Raw genomic sequence first — 14,201 nt, 5'->3', positions numbered from 1 at the left:
GTCACTGATTGGACCTAGCAGTGCTGTTCCTCCACTGGGAGCCTGGTTCTTGGAGTACAGCCTTGCCCCATGCACCTGTACTGTTTCGCCTGGTGTCCACCACACCCTCCTCCCACATTCAGCTACCCGTACAACCTGGGGTTCCTTCTCAGGGCCTCACCTGGTCCCCACATCCCCTGGCCTCTGCTCCTGCCTCCCAAAGTCCATGTCTGCCTCCATCAGTCACACACACCCAGGGACGCCCTCTCCTTGCCCTCCGGGACTTATCTACTCTTCACTTTCCTGATGATCCGTGGGGCCCAGACCTAGAGGGCATCCGAGGGGCCCGGCCTCGCCCGCAGCCTCTTGGATGATGTCCTTGCTCCACCATGCAGGCCCTTGCTTCTCCCATCAATGAGTCCTGGCCCAGGGGACACTGACCCTCCGCCAGGGAGGAGAGAGGAGTTCCTTCCCTTTCAACAAAGGCTTCCACACCCTCTCAAGGGTGGTGGGGAAGGGAGGAGGCTGAGAAGATGCAGATTAAATAAAGGTATGGAATGGAAGGCCTGTGCATTCCTGGGTCTTGGGTCCGAGGCCACCGCTGCAAGCATTATTGGCCTCCGTGGTTCAGGGCATGATGAGGGGTTCTGGGAAGGGACTCAGAGATGGGCTTCAGTGTTCCCAGGAACAAAGTAAGCGGAGGAGAGGAAACCTCCCCTGCCTAGCCTGGGGCCTCTGAGACTCAAGTGTGAGTCGTTCTGAGCACCTGGCTCCCCTGAATCTGGTATCTGGGCCTGGGTCACTGCTAAGGCATTGTCAAGGTGGCCCTTCTTGCAGCTCAGTGGGGGATTCCATTCTGTTGCTGGGCATGCTGAGGGCTAAGAGAGTGGTGGCTTGTCCCCAAAGTGGGGAGAAAGAGCTATGGTCTGTGACTGGAGTTCGGTGCCCCCCAGCAACTACTGACATTATCAATCTGGGGGAAAGGGCATGAAGCAGGTTGAAGGACACAAAGCTGGAAAGGACAGCCCCAAACCAGGGCAGGCTGGCATGGAATCCAAAGGCAGAGAAAACATCAGGGAAAAGGAAGGTCCTGACTCCCTGATGGAGCTCTGAAAGACTCCTGGACATGGCATTGTCACATGTGCAGCAGTAAAGGGTGTTCACTGTGCAAGGGCAGTGGGCTAAGGGGCAAGCATGCATGGAATCCAGCCTACAGGCCACTCCCCAAACTCTGGCATGGAGCTACATCCACTTGGAGAAAGGGGACCCTTTTCCCATTCACGCAAAGGTGGCATAACAGCTAGTGGTGACCCTGGAAGGGTACGGAGAATGGGTGGATTTCCCTAAACAAAGACAGGGCAGGCAGTGTCTTAGACAGCGGATGCTGCCCAGACAAAGGCCTGGCTGCCGGGCATGAGCTGAGGTGTGACGAGGAGATAGAAGCAAGAAAGCATGGGCCGGGCGCGGTGGCTCAAGCCTGTAATCCCAGCACTTTGGGAGGCCGAGACGGGCGGATCACGAGGTCAGGAGATCGAGACCATCCTGGCTAACACGGTGAAACCCCGTCTCTACTAAAAATACAAAAAACTAGCCGGGCGAGGCGGCGGGCGCCTGTAGTCCCAGCTACTCGGGAGGCTGAGGCAGGAGAATGGCGTGAACCTGGGAGGCAGAGCTTGCAGTGAGCTGAGATCTGGCCACTGCACTCCAGCCTGGGCGACAGAGTGAGACTCCGTCTCAAAAAAAAAAAAAAAAAAAAAAAAAAGAAAGCATGGAAGGCTTTGCTGTAGCTTCCATGCCAAACTCTAGAATTTGTCCGTACACTGGAGCAAACTGGGCAATCTGCAACTATGGAAGGGGGATGGGCAGGGACGTGATACAGTCAAGGCTGCATTTTAGGATATTTAGCAAAAGTCCAGCTACCTGCTGGCTCTGTGGGGAGAGTGGAGTGAAAGACCAGAGCTCTCCCTGTGTGTTAACCGACAGCCTCTCTTCTTTGGGAGTGAAATCAATTCCTCATTCAGAAGCAAATTAGGTGGAAAACTCTATGGTGCCCAAACATTCAAGAAGGCTACAGTGGGTGGCCGGGCACAGTGACTCATGCCTGTAATTCCAGCATTTTGGGAGCCTGGGGCAGGCAGATCATTTGAGGTCAGCAGTTCAAGACCAGCCTGGCCAACATGGTGAGACCTCCCTGTCTCTACAAAAAATACAAAAATTAACTGGGCATGGTGGCAGGGACCTGTGACAGCTACTTAGGAGGCTGAGGCAGGAGAATCGCTTGAACCCAAAAGGCAGAGGTTGCAGTGAGCTGAAATTGTGCCACTACACTCCACCTGAGACTCTGTCTCAAAAAAATAAATAAATAAATAAAAAGGCTCCAGCGGGTAGGGAGGCCAGCATGCTGGTTCCAGCTCCTTGCCATGAGAAAGACCCTTTTTCCACCATTCTGCTCTAACACCATAGCCAACAACTGCCCACTGCCCACTATCCATTGTCCTCCCTTCCCCAATGACAGGACCCCAGTTTTGCTGCAGATGGCAATGTGCCCAGCTAAAAGGCAATATTTCCAGCCTCCCTGGCATATATGGTATGACTGTGTGGCTGAATTATAGGATATTAGATATAAACAGAAGGTGCTGGAAGGGATCTCCAAGAATGCCCCTTGAATAGAAGCAGTATTGGTGAAGGCCATTTTTGTCCTCTCTGCTTCAGCCTTCATTCAGCCTGGGATGCGTATGTGATAGCTGGAATGCCAGCAGCTATCTTGGAGCAGGAAGTGACCTTGAAAATTGTAGCCACGTGCTGAAGATAGCAGAGCAACAAGGTAAAAGATCCTGGGCTTTTGATGACACCATGCAAGTTTCCATGTCATCCCTTGGGTTGCCTACCTCTAGACTTCAATGAGAAAGAGAAATAAACTGTAAGTCTGCTTAAGCCCACTGTTTTTTCTTGTCTGTTACCGGCAGCTTTTACTAATTATCTACTGCCACATAACAAACTATCCTAATCCTAGTGGCTTAAAAAAGCAATAATTATGATGCTCTCTCCTGGCTTCTGTGGGTCAAGAACTCAGATAGGACACAATGGGGTTGGCTTCTCTGCTCCATGACATCCAGGGCCTCTGCTGGAAGACTCACACTGGGGCTGGAATCATCTGAATGCTCATTCACTCACATGTCTGGCAGCTGATGCTGGCTGAGGGCTGAGGGCTGAGAGCCTAACTAGGGCTGTTGGTGGGAACACCCACACAGGGCACCTCCACGTGGCTTGACCTTCCTCATAACATGGCGGCTAGGTTCCAAGAACAAGTGTACTGAGAGGGTGAAAGCTGTATTTCCCTTTATGATCTAGTCTCTGAAGTCACATGGCATCACTTCTGCCCCTTTCCATCGGTCAAGGCTATTGTGAAGGTCCACCCAGTTTCAAGGGGAGGGAATATAGGATCTCATCTCTCTGTGGAGGCTTGTCAATGTCACATTGCTAGAATAGCATGTGGGACGGGAGATATATTAGTGGCTATCTTCAAAAATGCAATCGACCGCTGAGCCAAATGCCATTTGCCATTCCTAACTGATTGATACCCGTAAAGTGATCTGCAAAATGAACACCAAGCTCTTTATAGTGCTGTTTTAAGAGAGGAAGGTGGTGGCATGTCAGATATGGGCCTTCCCAGGGCAGAGTGAGCTGCTCAGATCATTTATGGAGACCTTCGGGCCTACAGTAGATTAAATATGGCCACAAATTCTTTACCACTCCTCTCTTCAAGAGGTAGAATCAGGCTGGGCGCAGTGGCTCACACCTGTAATTCCAGCACTTTGGGAGGCCGAGGCAGGTGGACCACTTAAGGTCAGGAGTTCAAGGCCAGCCTGGCCAGCATGGTGAAACCCCGTCTTTACTAAAAATACAAAAATTAGCCGGGCATGGTGGTGTGCACTTGTAGTTCCAGCTACCCAGGAAGCTGAGACAGGCGAATCACTTGAACCCAGGAGGCAGAGGTTGCAGTGAGCTGAGATCACACCACTGCACTCCAGGCTGGGCAACAGAGCAAGGCTCTGTCTCACAAAAAAAAAAAAAAAAAAAAAAGGAAAAGAAAAGGAAAAACAGAGGTGGAATCTGTTTCTTCTTTAAATCTGGGCTGGACTTGTGATTTGTTGTGACCGATGGGATGTGAGGGAAGAGATGTTGGCCCACTTCTGAGGCTAGGCCTGAAAGACTCTTGTAGCTTTCACCTTTGCCCTCTTGCAATCCTGAGACCACCATCTATAAAGATGCCCAGCCAAGCCTCCTGACAGATTTGAGGCTACGTGGAGAACTGAGGACCCCAGCCAAGAGCCAGCATCAGCTCCAGATATGTGATGATGGAGGCCATCTTAGACACTGTAGGCCCAGTTGCGCCATAGATGACAGGAGCCTCAGGAGTGACCCAAGATGAGACCAGCAGGTGAACTACCAAGCTGATCCCAGCCCAGACTGTTGTCCTATAGAATGAGGGGAAATAAATCTTTGTTTAATTCACTACATTTTGGAGTGATTTGTTACATGCAATAGATCACTGTCACAAGGCTCTAAACCCAGCTGCACTTCACGAGGGAGGGCACTGGGCCTGCACAGCCAGGAAGAGGAGGGACCCAGAAACCCCAGTGTTTGATGGACAACTCTCAGCTCACGATCTCCTGATGGGAGACGGGGTGGTCACGTGTTCAGACTCTCTTAGAATCAGCACCAAGCCAGGGTGTTCTGTTCTAGACTGTTCTCAAGAGGAGAATTCATGCCTGAGGAGTGGTGCAAAGTCTGGCTCCCAAACCCCAGCTGCCTCTGCCTCTGCTCTCTCCTGACATGGGCTACGCACAGCATGGCAGGAACAGAACCTGTAATTTCTACCCCCACCCCCACCTGCTCCTCTCTGTCTTCCATCTCAGAAAATAGAGCTACCATTCAGTCACATTCAGTCAGTTGCCTAAGCCAGGCACCTGCACGGCAAGCCTCTTCATTTTTTTTTTTTTTTTTTTTTTTTTTTTTTGAGACGGAGTCTAGCTCTGTCGCCCAGGCTGGAGTGCAGTGACCAATCTCGGCTCACTGCAAGCTCCGCCTCCCGGGTTCATGTTCACGCCATTCTCCTGCCTCAGCTTCCCGAATAGCCATGCTTGGCTAATTTTTTGTATTTTTAGTAGAGACAGGTTTTCACCGTGATAGCCAGGATGGTCTCGATCTCCTGACCTCGTGATCTACCCGCCTCAGCCTCCCAAACTGCTGGGATTTTAGGCATGAGCCACCACCAGAGGCCTGGCCGCCTCTTCCTTTTTTTTTTTCTTTTTTTTTGAGACGGAGTCTCGCTGTCACCCAGGCTGGAGTGCAGTGGTGCAGTCTCAGCTCACTGCAACCTCCGCCTCCCAGGTTCAAGCTATTCTCCTGCCTCAGCCTCCTGAGTGGCTGAGATTACAGGCGCCTGCCATCACGCCCTGCTAATTTTTGTATTTTCAGTAGAGACGAGGTTTCACCATGTTGGTCAGGCTGGCCTCGAACTCCTGACTTCAAGTGATCCGCATGCCTCAGCCTCCCGAAGTGCTGGGATTACAGGCGTGAGCCACCGCATCTGGCCAGGTGTGGGCATTTTCTGATTAGAGACTTGGCTATCACATATGGACTGGCTTTGTTGTAGGAGGTAAAGATCACAGGATCTGCCTGGGTTCAAACCTCCATTTACTAGTTAGTCAACTAGGGCAGATGGCTTAATGCACTTAGGCATGTGCCTTCAGCTTCCTACTCTGTAAATTGTGGTAAGAATGGCACTTACTTCATGTAGGTTGTTATGAATCTTATATGGATTAAGCCAAGTAAAGCCCTTAGAAAAGGACCGGGCATGTAAGAAGTGCTTCCAGGCCAGGCATGGTGGCTCACGCCTGTAATCCCAGCACTTCGGGAGGCCAAGGCAGGTGGATCACCTGAGGCAAAGAGTTCCAAAGCAGCCTGACCAACATGGTGAAACCCTGTCTCTATTAAAAATACAAAAATTAGCCGGGCATGGTTGTGGGTGCCTGTAATCCCAGCAACTTGGGAGGCTAAGGCAGGAGAATCGCTTGAACTCGGCAGGCGGAGGTTGCAGTGAGCCGAGATCGTGCTATTGCACTCCAGCCTGGGCAACAAGAGAGAAACTCCGTCTCAAAAAAAAAAAAAAAAAAAAAAAAAAAACCAGAAGTGCTTCAAGCATTCACTGTTATTATAGTCATTATTAGCACTAAATCCTACTTTCATTTGTAGTGGCCAGGGTACGAGCATTGGAACGTGGTCTGGAAAGAATCCCTCTCCCCAGGCCTGATTTGCCCAGAGGTGGGCAAGGGCAAGTTTGGCAGCGAAGGCAGGAAGCAAAGGGCCCAGCTGGAGCTCAGTGGTGTCAGCTCCCTTCCTCCTCAAGCGTTGCTCCCTGTCTGTCGCCCTAATGTTTGAAAAATATTTTACTGGGTTCCTAGCCTGGAACTTCAGCGTCTCCTGCCCTCCAGGCCGGTATTTTCACATGTAGAGATGAGAGCTGAGATAGCGTCTCGCTTGAGATACTGTCTCTAAAAACTAGGATCTTCAGCTCCTAATTGAGGGCTTCCCCCTCCAAACCCACCCCTTCGCAACACACCCCCCAAAGAAGGTGTCTAGCCTTTGGAGCACTAGGTGGCGGCGGGGGGAACCTGGCCCTAGGTCGCCAGGTGAGAGGCGATGCTTTCGCCCCTGAGAACAGGATTTGTTGGGGAGGGACAGCGAGAGTTCGACCAGCCAGTCACTTTAGAGACTGTCAGGGGAGCTCAGCTCTGGGGTGGTTCGAGGGCCAGTGCGAAGCTCCCTTAGGGACGAATTTCCACATATGACGAAGGGCATCTGCGAAAGGATGGGCTGTCCCGTGGGGGGAGTCGGCAGATATTTAAGTAACACTAACATTTAATGAATTAAGCAGCTATTTATTGAGCGATTAGTACGCTTTGAGAGAGGGGCTCTACCGAGGCCTCGCGGTGGCTGTAAGTCCGCGGGGCCGAGGCCAGGTGGCGCCAAAGGCCTTTCGACGCCATCTGCGCGGCTGTCGAGGCCCAGTCTCCGGGCTCGCCCAGAGAACCCGAAATCTGGACAAACGGAAACCGTAGGTGGAGGGAGAAGGCTCCAGGGCCAAGTTCAAGGGCATCCTGGTGAGAGATGGGGGTTCGGAGGACTGGTGAATCTGGGCATACCCGGAAGGTGGTAAGGGACCCAGGCGCGGAGTGGGCGGGGCTTGCGCCCAAGAGGGTGGAGCCTGAGTGTGGGTGGGACCTGCGATAAGAGGCTCGGTAGCGCTCTTCGCAGGGTGGTATTTGTGCGCTAGGCCGCAGCCTGGACGCTCTGTGTGGGCGGGACTCCAGGGCCTCCCTCAGGGGCGTGGCTTGTAGCTTTCGTGGGCGGCCCCGGGGGCGTGGCTCCGTGTAGGTGAACCGCTGCCTCCGGGCGAGGTGTGACAGTCCTGCGAGGGCGCCGTTCTTCCACTTTTGTGAGCTTGAGAGGGGCGGGGCTTGTAGCTGGGGGCGGAGCCTGAGGAAGAGGTTGAGGGGAACTTCACACTTTCCCTGGAGGGCGGAGTTTACATCGTCCCCCGACAGAGTTAAGACCTCTGGGGGATTCCCTGCAGTGTCCAGGGCTCTGTGAGGCGAAGTTTGCAGTTGTATTGGGCGGGGCCTGTAGCGCCGCGTGAAGAGAATGTGTAAACTCGGGCCGAAGTTCATACCTCCGAGAAGCGGAGACTAATAGTTCTGCCAATCTGCGCGCGCCGAACGGAGGAGGCGGGGCTTGTGGGTTGTGGGCGGGGTACTGGGCGGGGCCTAGAGGGCAGAGGGGCGGGCACGAGCGCTGCTGGAATCTTTGAGTTGGCAGGGGCGGGGCTTGTGGCTTTGTGGGCGGGGCCTCTGGAGAGTTCCCGGGGGCTGTCTTCAGTTCTGCAGCGGGTAGGCGTCGCTTGTAGCTCCGGGTCCGAGCTGATACCGCCGGAGTAAGCAGTTCTCGGCCGCGCCCGAATGAGGCGGAGCCTGCGAGTCAGTGGGCGGAGCCCGGGCTGGGCGCAGGCGGGGGTTCTGCCCTGGGAGGCCGTCTGTTTAGGCCCGCACGCAGCTCCGCATCTGGTGCTCATTACCAGATGACAAAGAGCCGGCTCTGGGCCCCCTTCCCCACTCCCATCCCCCGCCTCCGACTGCAGTGCATTTAACTCCTTCCTGCCCTCGGGGCACTCTGGATCCCTACCCGAGGTCACGCAGGGGACTCCAGACCTTCCAGTCTCGGCAGGCCTTGTCGCTCCCCACGCTTCCTCACCTCCTTCCCAGACCTAGCCGTCTGGTCCGCCTCGCAACCCTCATTCGCATCCAGCAAACCTGCCCGACGGCGTCTCCGAGGTTAAAGCTGTGCAGGATCTGGCGGGGACGTCTGGTTTGAGTTAGGGGAACGTGAGAGCGGGGACTGGGGGCAGTGCGTAGCGTTCCCTCCGCCCCCTCCGCGACCCCCTGGTTCATCCCCAGCTCCGGCCCCTCCTTTCCTGGTTCCCTGGGGCCCAGCTCAGTCTTCCAGCTCAGGTCCAGGCCCGAAGGGGGCGCTGGGCCACTCCTCCTCGCCTGCCCGGGTGGTCGTGGCGGTTCTGCCCCGTCCTAATTAGAGGCCCCCGAGAGGCTGTAACTGAAAAATTACAGAGGCGGTGGGAACTGGCGCCTCCCCTGCCCAGGTCTCACCCCCGCCCCCCAAGGCAGTGAGCCCGGAATGAGGGAGGTCACCTCCACCAGGCTGTGATCTTTGACCAGGCCCTTCTCCAGTTCCTGGGACACCTCAGTCCTGAGCAGCCGGAGCCCTCTCTCAAGCTCGCGTCTGCTGAGCTCTGTCTGTCCCCCACCACCCCCAGCCAACATGGACAAGAGCAAAGTGCGGCCCTGGCGAAAGAAGGCCTTGCTCCTGCGGCTGTCCAAGCAGTTAGCATGGGATCTCTCCCGGGTTCCTGGCCCTTCCCAACCCAGCCTCCTGCCCGGAGCAAGTGGAGGACTGCCTCCAAGAGCACCCACAAACCAGGGGGTGGCAGTCCCCTTGAGTGACCCTGAGCCCCAGCCCCTAACTTCTGTGAAGCTTACAGGCATGGGAAGGGAAGTGTCTGAAGAAAGAATCAACTCACCCATTAGCCCCCTCCTTCACTCCTCTGAATCACCAGCCCCAGAGCCTACTTTGACCCCTAAACCCCAGTTTGGCTCCAGTTCAGCAGATACCCTAATTCTACAACCCTCCCCCAGATTCAGCCCCACCTTCTTGGAGCTTTGGTAAAATGAGGAATAAATACGAAATTCTCCCCATGCCAAATCTCCCGCTACTGGGCTCAACTGTGTGACGCTGGGCAAGGTTCTGCCCTCTCTGGACTCCTGCTTCCCTGAGAATCTCTGAGGTATACCCTGTCTTAAAGGGATCTTACCTTACCTCCTTGAGGACTCAGACAAACTGAAGGAAGATCACCTCCTTTCTTCTGAGTCCTCCCAGAATCTCCCTCAAGCACCAGTGGGGGTCAGAAGCCTTGGGTAAGGTTGACACCCCATTTATTGGAGAAGACCCCAGCACCCGCCCCCTGAGGTCTTAAGGGCTTTGGTGTATCCTTGGTCACGAGCGCTGAGCCAGGAAGCAGAGTTCCTGAGAGCCAAGTCTAGTGGTTGAGAGAGGACCCTGGCTGGGCCTGGGGAGCAGGAAGCCATCTGTCCAGCTGGGCAGCCCCTGTGGGTCCCTGGTGCAGCCCCAGCCATGTGTCCAGCGCACACCCCTTCCCCCTACTCCGTGAGGGGGGTCTGCACCCCATCACACGCTGGTTCTGCAGGTCTGCACCCCTGTGAGGCTGCCCCTGGGGGGCATGGGTTCCGTTGGACTCTTGCTCCCAGCATGGGTGACCCAGCGATAGCAGTCAGTGATGCGTTTGTTGGGTGCATGGGGGCCACAGCGGGTGCAGTACACAATGCCCAGTGCAAGCAGGACCACCAAAAAGACACACGTTGGCACCAGGAGTGCCACCAGAAGCCACCGGTCATCCCTCTGGATGTGCTCGGCAAGACCAGCCTCCCCCAGGGCTGTTGGGGCTGCTGTGGGAGCTGCTGAGGGCAGCCACAGGGCCAACTTGGGACTGGGGCCATCTTCCCTTGGGATTTGGGGGACTTTGGAATGGGGATGTGTAGGGCTGATGGGTGAGGTCTGGTTAGTGGGGCTCTGAGAGGGCAGGAGGGTGGGGAGGGCTGGGGGCTGGGTGGCAGCAGGCACAGAGACTTGATGGGCAGGAGACACAGGGGACCTGGAGCTGGTGGTCAGAGAGGGCTGGGCAGTAGGGATAATGGGAAGCTGGGTAGCCTGGGTTCTGAGGACAGGGGCATCTGGGGCTTGAGGGGGTTGATGGGCACCGAGTGTGGTGACCAGAGGGGCACGGTTAGGTGGGATTGCAGGCAAATGAGTGGTGGTCTGGGTGCCAGCGACCTGGGTGTCTGGAAACATGGGGGACTGGTGGGCAGGGAACAGCTCAGGATATCTGGTTGAGATCATGGGGGGCTGGTGGGCAGGGGGCTGTGCTGGATGAGAGACAGAGAGAATACCGGGTTGGTAGGCAGAAGGCAGATCTGGATAGTTGGCTGCGATCACGGGGATCTGGTGGTCACGGGACAAAGCTGGGTGTGTGGCAGGGATCACAGGAGGCTGGTGGGCGGAAGGCAGTGTGGGGCGTGTGGCAGAGACCACCACAGGCCGGGTGACAGAGAGCACTGAGGAGTGGTAGGGGACCCTGGGGGCACTGAGCGGGGGCGGCCAGGTGGGCTCCGGGTAGGGTATCTGTGGCTCTCTGTCCTCTGGGAAGCTCGGTCTATAGGCCAGGGCAAAGTCAGGCGGCTGAGTAGGCTCCATCCACAGGATCCCAGGCATCTCCGTCCAGCCACCGCCAAAGGCCTCCCAGGCCTCGTCTTCATCTTCCTCATCCTCCCCATCATCCAGCAACTCATCTCCGAGGTCCTGGGAAGCCCGGGCACCCATGGCCCCTGCAGGGCTGCAGCTGATGCCATCAGCCTCCAGCTCATGACCCTCGCTACAATAACACTCGAAGCCACCAACATAGTTGACACACATCTGCTGGCACACACCGGCAATCTGGCACTCATCTGTGTCCACACAGCGGTGCGGATCATCCTCCGCAGGTCGGAAACCCAGGCGACAGTGGCAGCTGTAGCCTTGTGGCCCACCGGGCTCACACTGCTGCTCGCATGGAGCCTGGGCACAGGGATCCTCGCAACTGCGCCCGTCTGCTGCCAGCCGGAAGCCCTCAGTGCAGCGGCAGGACACGTGACCATCCACCTCCTCCACACATTCGTGTTCGCAGCCCCCGTTGTCAGGGCTGCAGCCAGTCCCCAGGCACAGGGGCCCTGCCCGTGACCAGCCCACACCTCCCTCGGGCTGCTTCACGCATAGCAGAGAGGCTCCCCTGCCAGCCTGGCACTGCACAGCGGCCACAGAGCCGAAGGGTAGCCACTCAAACTCTGTGGAGACCAGGTGGAAGGGCGTGGTATAGACGGCTGGGCCGGCCTGGCCCGCCTCATCTTGCAGCGCTGGGCAGGCACCCTCGAAGCCAAACTGGCACAAGTAGCCGTCGACAGCCAGCGTGCATGAGCCCTCCAGCCAGCGGTGCTCGCCACTCGCCTCCAGGGCCACACAGCGCTGGGCCGGGCAGGGGCCTCCAGTGGCTGGCTGGGCCCAGTTGGTGAAAGCCGTGTCCTGGTCCCCCGTGGTCCACGTGAAGCCTCGCAGTGGGCGCTGCAGCTGGCATTGCCGGGCCTGCCGCTGCAGCCCGATCCACAGCAGCTGGCTGGCCGGGCCTGCACCCACCAGGTTGTCCACACGCTGGGCCTCCTCGGGGGTCCGAGGAGTGGCCAGGTCGCCCCCCAGCTCGCGGCAGGCCCGCCAGGCCTCCAGAAAGGTGCGGCGCCTTGGAAAGAGAGCGTAGCAGCTGCTGGGGCCGCAGGCGGAGCGGGGCTCAGCAGCCCAGGGGTCCTGGCCCAGTGTGGGCCCTGCGGCCGCCCAGGCCAGCAACAGGCGCAGCAGCATCGCGATGCCCCTGGACTGGTCCGGCCCTGGGCCCGCAGCAGCTCTTGACAGGGGGAGGGCCTGGGGCCTCCTGCGGGCGGGCCGGGGGCGGGCCTGGGGCCGGGCTCAGGCCTTGTAAGGAGTGGGCTGGGACGGCTGCCAGCTCCCTGCTCCCTCTCCCCCGGGGGCCGCTGGAGCAGGAAGCAGTGGGGTGGGGGGCGCTAAGGTTGGGGGCGGAGGAGGGGAGGAGGCACAGTTGACGGCTGCCCCAGGCCCCATGGGGCTGAGAGTCAGGGGGTGGGAAAAGCCTGCCTGCCGAGCTCTGTGACCCTCAAGTTGGGAGTCAGGGCTGTGGAGTGAGGTCGCTTCCCAGAGACTCAGAGACCCAAATCTGGACACAGCAGACCCGTCACACCCGTGAGCAGTCTCAGCCCAGCTGCTCGCCATGCACGGGAACACCCACATGCCCACTCCCTTCTTGCCCCACAGACGCGCGCATGCGCCTCCCCCACCCCCAACCTCCTACAAGAGTGCACTCTCTGCCAAGCTGTTTGTCGCTTCACCTAACTGTAGACCTATGTTGGCTTGCAGACGACTCCCTTCCCACACGTACACACATTCTGACATAATGAGACCCTAGGTGCACATACAAAAATGGTGTGGCATTCTACATGACCTGACATATGAAGACCTCTGATTCGGGTGCAGGGCCTGAATGGAAACCAGCTTGGTCACCCAGGCACAGGCATCCTCAGCCTCTCATTTATTTACTGAGCCCCTGCCCCAGCCTCTCCCCCTACCCTCAAACTTTCTGGTTCCAGCTGGGCCAGCGTGTGGGGGTGTTGGGGGAGTGAGGGGGCCAGGGGCTGCCCTCCCCTCACCCCAGCTCAGCCTGGGGCCCTGGGAACCTGGGCTTAGATGGGGAGGAGGCAGCCCCTAAACAGGAAATGCCTCCCTGGGCTCCTGCGTCAGGAAGGCAGGGTGCGTGGTTTAGGGGGCTGGGTGGGGGCTGGGCTGCACTCAGGATGTGCAAGGCTGTGAGGGGACCCATGCAGGGCCATGTATGGGCATGGGGCACACAGTGACATATATGCATGTACACGACACAGACATCACGTGTGTGGAGCCCTCCCTGCTCCCGGGGCCTGCTGTGTGTGGGGCTGGCCAGGGTCGTCTTCCCGCCCTTTCTGGAGGCCTCTGGAGGCATGTGCACTGAGCCCATCACCCAGGATGACCTCTGGGGAGCTGGCTGGCGGATTAACCCGTGCACACCCGCCGCACTCTTAGCAGAAGTTAGAAACAGGGTGGGGAGATGGGGGAGAGGTTCTGCCCTTCAGTAAGCTGCCCCGATGCAGCTTCCCCCTCTGTCACAGATGTATCGACTTTGTGACTGCAGGGGAGTCACTGGCCCTCTCTGGGTCTCCTTTTTTCTTAGTTGCAACGTGGGGGCAATGAGTCCAGGATTTTTAGCTCAGCAGGGCTGTGATAATTGTGTCACAGCACTCAGTGTTTGCAAATGTGCTTTGTCAGCTGTGGAGCCTGAAGCAAATGTTACTCCGTCTTCTGAGCATATGTGGCGGGTGGAGACCAGGCTGTGTTTCTGCAAACCACCTTACAGTGCCTAGGCTGGCCCTGCAGACCCAGTCAGCCCCTCGAGAAACAGGGCTTAGGAATTGTTTCCCATATGCCTGGAAGTCCCTTCTTACAACGTCTATGCCCGTGAAGCACACAGAATGACTCCCCTTCTCAGGAGACAAAAGTCAAGATGGAGGAGTTCATCCTTCTGTTGGCTCAGGCCCCAAACCTTGAGATCATGCTTGACTCCTCTCTCTCTCTCACAGCCCATCTCCAGTCTCTCAGTAAATCCTGTTGGCTTCACTTTCAAAAGAGACCCAGAATCTGACCACTCCTGGACACCTTCTTTGCCACCCACCCCCAACCCAGGTGGCTAGCAACGCCAATCTAGATTTCCCAAACAGCCTCTCCCCGGTCTCTCTCTTGCCGTCTCCATCCTGCCAGAGGGATCCTTTCAAAATCCAAGTCAGATTTGGTCACTTCTCCATTCAGAACCCTCTGAGCCCCCTATCTCGCTTAGAGGAAGGACCACAGTGCTTGCCATGGCCTCCAGGTCTATGTGATCTGCCTCCAAA

The 14,201-nt window shown here is 57.0% G+C and overlaps 1 protein-coding gene across 1 annotated transcript; it reads right to left on the bottom strand.

Annotated features, from left to right (window-relative positions):
- Window positions 1–9,521: 9,521 nt before the first annotated feature.
- Window positions 9,522–12,538, bottom strand: CD248 (CD248 molecule). The gene has a single exon (XM_025358525.1). It carries the CDS (start codon window positions 12,070–12,072, stop codon window positions 9,799–9,801), a length of 2,274 nt encoding a protein of 757 aa, XP_025214310.1. The 5' UTR covers window positions 12,073–12,538; the 3' UTR covers window positions 9,522–9,798.
- Between the last annotated feature and the right edge of the window lie 1,663 nt (window positions 12,539–14,201).

The sequence above is a fragment of the Theropithecus gelada genome, chromosome 14, assembly GCF_003255815.1.
Source record: "Theropithecus gelada isolate Dixy chromosome 14, Tgel_1.0, whole genome shotgun sequence".
NCBI classification, from domain to species: Eukaryota; Metazoa; Chordata; class Mammalia; order Primates; family Cercopithecidae; genus Theropithecus; species Theropithecus gelada.
This window is presented reverse-complemented; position numbering and strand designations above follow the sequence as displayed.

Bases quoted from the DNA above. Each gene is read 5' to 3' on its own strand.
- CD248 (XM_025358525.1), bottom strand. From the start codon at position 12,072: ATGCTGCTGCGCCTGTTGCTGGCCTGGGCGGCCGCAGGGCCCACACTG.